The sequence below is a fragment of the Oncorhynchus kisutch genome, linkage group LG24 (assembly GCF_002021735.2).
Source record: "Oncorhynchus kisutch isolate 150728-3 linkage group LG24, Okis_V2, whole genome shotgun sequence".
Taxonomy (NCBI): Eukaryota; Metazoa; Chordata; class Actinopteri; order Salmoniformes; family Salmonidae; genus Oncorhynchus; species Oncorhynchus kisutch.
The window spans coordinates 40,323,995-40,331,166 of NC_034197.2; the positions used below are offsets into that span (position 1 = coordinate 40,323,995).

The 7,172-nt window shown below is 46.1% G+C and overlaps 1 protein-coding gene across 1 annotated transcript; it reads left to right on the forward strand.

Moving 5' to 3' along the window:
- Nucleotides 1-744: 744 nt before the first annotated feature.
- On the forward strand, nt 745-5,782 carry LOC109875712 (G-protein coupled receptor 61-like). Its single transcript, XM_020468134.2, has 2 exons — nt 745-811; nt 1,121-5,782. The coding sequence occupies exons 1-2, from the start codon at nt 745-747 to the stop codon at nt 2,602-2,604; spliced, it is 1,551 nt and encodes a 516-aa protein (XP_020323723.1). The 3' UTR covers nt 2,605-5,782.
- The last annotated feature ends 1,390 nt before the right edge of the window (nt 5,783-7,172 follow it).

Consider the following 7,172-nt stretch of genomic DNA (forward strand, 5'->3'; position numbering starts at 1 on the left):
CATTATTTGAAGTAGGTCAGACAGTGAATGACATTCAAAGCTTTCCTGTACTGAAGCTCTTTCTTACTCCATGCATATGTTGATCTCAACAACAGGTTTATCTCTGACAGAAACCGAATGCAGTTCATAACAGCTGTGTTTTGGCTCATTTTCCAATGAATGCCTGTTTTTAACCAATAATGTTTCTTCACCTTTGTTTCAGAGTCCAACCTCTCCAACTAGAAACCTCTCAACGTCCCTAAGGATGCAGCATTCCTTATGAGCAACGATATAAAGAGCTGTACCTATCGGGATCGTCAGTAGGTAAAGCCTTCTCCTACCACTCCAGAGGCCCATCCAATCTCTTCTCCTACCACTCCAGAGGCCCATCCAATCTCTTCTCCTACCACTCCAGAGGCCCATCCAATCTCTTCTCCTACCATTCCAGAGGGTCCATCCCATCCCTTCTCCTACCACTACAGAGGCCCATCTCATCTACTGTCCAGACTTCCAGCATCTAGTGTTGGGTTACCCGGTGCGCGACCGGACTTTGTCTCTGGAATTAAAAGTGAGACTTCCACCAGCCAAGGGTGGACTGTCCAGCTCTACCTGCCCCAGACAGACAGTACCCACCACCAACTGAACATATGTTGCTAATACTCAACCCAGTCCCCAGTTCCTCAGCCCAATCCCACTGCAGGGGAGGATGGGTGATAGGCCTTTGAGTTTCCCTGGTCTCTCTCCCTCCGTCTCTCTCATCCTCGCATGGAGCCTCCGTCTGACACCTCCAGTTCCCCATGGGACACCTCCAACTCCCTCTCCAGATCTCCAGGTTGGTATCCACGAAGATTGCAAAATTCTGGTAACCTTCTCAAAATTCACATGGTTTTCCAGAAATGTTGTTTAGAAGATTCTAGGAATAAGGAAGGAATAAGCAGGAAATCTGGAATCCTCCAACTCCGATTTCTGGAAAAATCTGGGAATTTGCTGAAAGTTATCCAAATGTTGTACTGACTTGGTTTGCTTTGTGTTTATGATCTTTGATAATTGTTTGTGTATGTATTGTTGTACTCAAATGGCTGAGGCTATTCTACATGTATTTTAAATATGCCTAATAAAATGAATTATTAATTTAATTCAGGGCCATGGCTCCCAGCCCTCCCAGTCTCGCTGCACCCCAACGTGAGTTTTCCTGTGGGCATCGGCGCCAGCGGAGCCCCCCTGTCCCTGACCCACTCCCTGGCCCTGGTTGCCATGCTCCTCATGGACCTCCTGGCCGTTGTTGGCAACCTAGCTGTCATGGCCGTCATCACCAAGACGCTGCAGCTGAGGAAGTTCGCCTTCGTGTTCCATCTGTGTCTGGTCGACCTACTGGCGGCTCTGGTTCTGATGCCTCTGGGGATGCTGTCAGACCGGATCTTGGTGCATGATGAGGCACTCTGCCAGAGCTACCTCTGCCTGAGTGTAGGGCTGGTCAGTGCTGCCATTTTGTCTATCTCAGCCATCAACGTGGAGAGGTATTACTACATCGTCCACCCGATGCGCCATGAGGTGAAAATGACAGTAGGGGTGGTTGTGGCAGTGTTAGTCGGGATCTGGGTCAAAGCTATTGTGATGTCAGCTCTGCCTCTACTGGGCTGGGTGCCCCAGGGAAACCAGGGGGTAGGTGTCAGACTTGGAATAGGACTAGGGAGTCCCATGATCCCGGGTCCTCGAAGCCAGAGACGTTGCTCCCTACACTGGACTGGAGGAGGAGGGACCACACGATTAATCTTCATGGTCTTCTTCACCTTTGTCTACTTCCTGTGTGCAGTACTGATCATCCTTGTTGTGTACTGTAACATGTTTAAAGTAGCCCGGGTGGCAGCCATGCAGCATGGCCCCTTACCTACCGGGATGGACACACCTGGGCCCCGCCCTCACCGCTCCGAGTCCCTCAGCAGCCACTCCACCATGGTTGTCAGCTTGGGGGGCCCTGGGGGCCCATGTCCTCCACTCCGCACCCCCAGTCAGAGGACCTTCAACGGGGGTAAAGCCGCGGCAGTCCTGGTGGCGGTTGGAGGCCAGTTCCTATGCTGCTGGCTGCCTTACTTCTCCTTCCACCTGTACGCCGCCCTGGTCTCTACCCCCCAGGCCTCCCTGGTCTCTACCCAGCTGGAAGAAGTCGTGACCTGGATTGGTTACTTCTGCTTCACCTCCAACCCTTTCTTCTACGGCTGTCTGAATCGGCAGATCCGAACAGAGCTGGGCCGAAGCCTGGCCTGTCTCTTTAAGCGGGCGGGGCCGGGCGATGGGGATCAGCTGGCCAGCAGAGAGGCCTCCATCGAGGAGAACTTCCTCCAGTTCCTTCAGGGGACAGGGTGCAATCAGGAGCCCTCCACCCAGGCACACAGCAGGGCTAGCAGGACCGAGGAGGAGGCGGGGGAGAGGGGCCCTCTTCGAGATGTACCTCGTCAGGACAACACTCTGGTCCAGGAACACACGCCTGTTGACTTCCACATCCCTGGACAGATTATCGAGAAGACCTCGGAGTTCTTGGAGCAGCAGGATCTGAATCTGAACGATGACATCAACCTAGCGGAAAACTGCTGCAGAGTAAACAGGACTGTGCTGGACAGTGCCTGAACTCTAGTATTGGACCTTCATTCGTACAGTAGGCCTGTTTTTGGACCAGGCATCAGAGGTAGAAACACTAAAGCCTTCGTCTGCAGGCCAAACATCGGCGTAGAAGTCCTGTGGTGGAAACGGCATGGTAGATGACCTGTCCTTTAGAACGTCTGTTTCTATTTGATGCTGTTTGACGATTTTGTTGTCCACCGTTGCTACAGTTGGATTATGGGACATACATGATGTACCTAGTCAGTGAGACATTGCTCTTGAGCTACAGGTACAGTGAACCTATCATGTAGACTTGGTATCGTCTCTTGAAGAATTCAGGTTATTATCATTTGCATTCATTGGGACTGTCACTTGAATCAGGGTTCCTCTAGGAGGTATAAATTCCATTTGAATTCCAGTAAAATCAGGAAGTAAACTGAAATTCCCATTCCAATCATCCTCAATGCTTAAAAAAAAGAGGTTTACTTCCAAAATAGACTGAATTTAATGAATTGAAATGTAATTGACCCTAACCCTGGTATAACAACATTGGTACCCATTTACCATTAAGACCAAAATCCATTACATCAAATACATACAGACAGTCTATCTACCTCCCTTGTTTCCTGTCAATCTTCCCACTGATTTATATTCTGGTCAAGGAGAGAACATCTATCATACTACCACTTCGCAATCTTTGTTTTAGTGTGGATGAACACCCCCCACCCCCCTCCTCCCCGCTCCAAGACAATCAGTTAAACAAATGTAAAACTCCAGTCCTATAGACATACAGACAGTAGCAGACAAAGGGGTTAAGAACCAGGTCAACACACAGATCACAGAAAAGGCCGAATCCATTTGTATGAAACAAGTGTTTATTCCACGTTCACTTTCTCCGCTTCCTAATGCAACCAAGAATACAGATTTAGTCACTTTCCATTTCTGACTGTATCTCAATCTGAAGCTCTATGGGCCCTGGTGATAAGAAGTGCACTATATGAGGAATAGGGCGCCATTTTGGACGCAGTCAATGTGTTAACAGGATCATTTCACAGCTGGTTCTTCACCAGTGGTATTTATAGCAAGCTGGCACATTAGGTTATTTTAGACTCTGAATCCATTACTGCTATTATTTGGTCTATTTATTTGAGCAGAAACCCATATTGTTGTGTACCTGTGATATCACACAGACAACAACTTCTTAACTACTGATATTATCTGATCTTATTTTCCAAGAGAATGTTGATGTAGATTATTTGGCACGATTTAACAAATGGTTAGGCAATAATGACTGTTTAGAATAGATACGGTATAATGACAAATCTAGCTTTTTCATATTTTCAACAGCTCCATGCTCAATTTGAGCCCTCTCTCTGTCATGGAAGGGAAGCGGGGGAGTTTCAGTGTGTTCAAATGTCAACTTCGTTCAAAATGTCATTTGAGAGTCGGACAGCAGCAGACAGCTGTTGAAGCCGCTTATACAATGGGGACAATGGGGACAGATTCAAAAGATTTGGTCTGAGTTCCAAATGGCACCCTGTTCCCTATATATAGCGCACTCATTTTTTTTAAACCAGAACCCTATGGGCCCTGGTCAAAAGTTTTGCACTACGTAGGGAATAGAGTGCCATTTTCGACAAAACCAATGGCCAATCTCCACCAATGTCCCTGGTGTTTACAGGTAAACGGTGGCGAGTGCCTGACAGTACAGGCTAAGTGTTCTGTGGTGTTTACCTAGAAACACCCACGGCTTGTTGTGGCTACACAGCAAAGGTGACAGACAGACAGGTGTGATGAATGATTCTTACACATGGCACGCTTTTACCTCAGCCTTTCTCCTACAAGCTGTATTCTCTCTCTCTCTGTCTCTCTCTCTCTCTGTTTCTGTCTCCCTCGCTCTCTGTCTCTCTGTCTCTCTGTCTCCCTCTGTCTCTCTCTCTCTGTCGCTCTGTCTCTCTCTCTGTCTCTCTGTCTCCCTCTGTCTCTCTCTCTGTCTCTCTCTCTGTCTCTCTGTTTCTGTCTCTCTCTCTCTGTCTTTCTCTCTTTCTCTCTGTCTCTCTCTCTCTGTCTCTGTCTCTGTCTCCCTCTGTCTCTCTCTCTCTGTCGCTCTGTCTCTCTCTCTCTCTCTCTGTCTCTCTGTCTCTCTCTCTCTCTGTTTCTGTCTCTCTCTCTCTCTGTTTCTGTCTCTCTCTCTCTCTGTCTTTCTCTCTGTCTCTCTCTCTCTCTCTCTCTCTCTGTCTCTGTCTCTCTCTCTCTCTCTGTCTCTCCGTCTCTCTCTCTCTCTGTCAGTCTCTGTCTGTCTGTCTGTCTCTCTCAATTCAATTCCATTAAAAAGGCTTTATAGACATGAAAAGTGTTAAAAACAGACTTTGCCAAAGCAAATGTGTAAATGTATCAAATCATGATAATGTCGCCTTCCCTCTCTTTTCGAGAGGTACAAGTCCATCGGCATGATCACAAGATGCAAAACACCAAAGCACTCTGGGAAGTTTTAGATTTTGGTGAAAAGGTTTTTGGAGAGAAGAACTTAAACGTTCCTAATTTCCTTGTGTCCATATTGACCCTGGTCAATAGTTGTCCACTATGTAGGGAATAGAAGGCCATTTGGGACACAGTCTTGTGTAATGACTTCAGTGCCGACTGTTGTTTTTCAATAGGACTGTTTCTGTTTCTAGCACATTTATTGTTGCATGAAAAGAAAATGAGATGGTGAGACAACTCCCAAATTAGTCAAGATTGGATTTAATGACAAAATCAATGTCGTCCTGAGTAGTCTTTCAACGGGTTGCAGTTTAGTACGGCCTTCGCTTGTGAACGAGCTGGGAATATCTCGCCCAGAGAACAACCTTCAATTCGTATTTCAGACCCTATAGCATGTTTTCTCCTTCAACAACCTTGAATACCATGGAGGATGTCCTCAAATGGAAGAACATGAAAATGTTTGGCTATACGGCTATAAATAGTATATATATAGTATATAATAGTATATATAGCTAGATGGTTGATAAAATAAAAAAAAGATTGACAGTATATTTATTTATTCAGTTATTCATTATTTTTGTATTTAATAATTTATTTTGTACCGACCCGTGAAGAAATTGACTGTTTGGGTTTTTGATCTGTCCGTTCTGTTTTTGTCTCTTTCTATTTTGACATCTCTTCTGTATTGGTTACCAATCACAGAGTTAATTAAAGATATAGACTAGATGAACCTCTGTGTCCTTTTTCATGACCTCTAATATGCTGTCAAATGTGACCAGTGTTAGGACCACTTATTTTTCATGACCTCTAATACGCTGTCAAATGTGACCAGTGTTAGGACCACTTATTTTTCATAACCTCTAATACGCTGTCAAATGTGACCAGTGTTAGGACCACTTATTTTTCATAACCTCTAATACGCTGTCAACAAATGTAGATAAATAACTTAGATATGTTTAAGTGACATTATTTAAATGATGCCCATTAATCATCACGCTTCTGTGTGTGTGTGTGTGTGTGTGTGTGTGTGTGTGTGTGTGTGTGTGTGTGTGTGTGTGTGTGAGTGAGCCTGCATGTGCACGCTTCCATATGTGTGTGTGTGTGCACGTGTGTGTGTGTGTGTGTGTGTGCGTATGTGCGAGTGAGCCTGCATGTGCACGCTTCTGTGTGTGTGTGTGTGTGTGTGTGTGTGCGTATGTGCGAGTGAGCCTGCATGTGCACGCTTCCGTGTGTGTGTGTGTGTGTGTGTGTGCACGTGTCTGTGTGTGTGTGCGTGTCTGCGTGAACATTCAACATGTATCTCTGTAGGTTGTATTGGCGGGAGGCATTGAGAGTGATGGTGTCATCGGACGATGTCACAGAGGTCAGATGAAGCCAGAAGAACGCGATGAAAGAGGTCTGACATTAGGAGTAGCAGCATTAACAGCAGCACTGACTGACAGGCTCTATAACATGAAGGAAGATTGTCACACAGTAAATCAAGGAGTGGAGGGTTAAATTGACTCTACCGTGAGTTAGGTAGCCTAGTGGTTAGAGCGTTGGTTGACCGAAAGGTTGCTGGATCGAATCCATGAGCTGACAAGGTAAATATCTGTCCTTCTGACTGTTTTTTTTGTTTGTTTTGTGTGGTACAAGCAGCTAACTGACAACGGGACGGCCGGGCATCCGTCCCGGTTGAGTCCGTTTCCGTCGTTACTTGGACTCTTTACAACATGCTAGGTGTTATAGCAAACGTGTCTTTGGTTGCCAAGGCAACCCCCCCCCCTCCCCTCCCCTTCAGCAGCACAGCACATGCAGTCAAGAACAGAAGAGATGGAAACAATTGTTTTTCCACCTACATTTTTTAATTTTTGATTATGTTTTGCTATTCAAATGATTATAATGGTGACTGGTTCACCAATAACCTGAATCCAAACATTCCATAACTGTCACAGTCCTAGCTCTGATCATTGGCTTGATCGCTCGCAACCCATAACAATCTCCACCCAGTTGACTGCTTTAAAATGAGGTCATCTAGGACCTTCCTTCTTCCTCTATGAACCTATGACCTCCATCTTCACTGACCTCGACAGTGGTTGGCTCTCTTAGGCGGCGTTCACCTCCTCTCATTCTCT

Excerpts from the sequence above, each read along its gene's own strand:
- LOC109875712 (XM_020468134.2), top strand. The coding sequence starts at position 745 with ATGGAGCCTCCGTCTGACACCTCCAGTTCCCCATGGGACACCTCCAAC. Across the intron at positions 812-1,120 it reads CTCCCTCTCCAGATCTCCAG|GGCCATGGCTCCCAGCCCTC; the intron begins GTTGGTATCCAC and ends AATTTAATTCAG.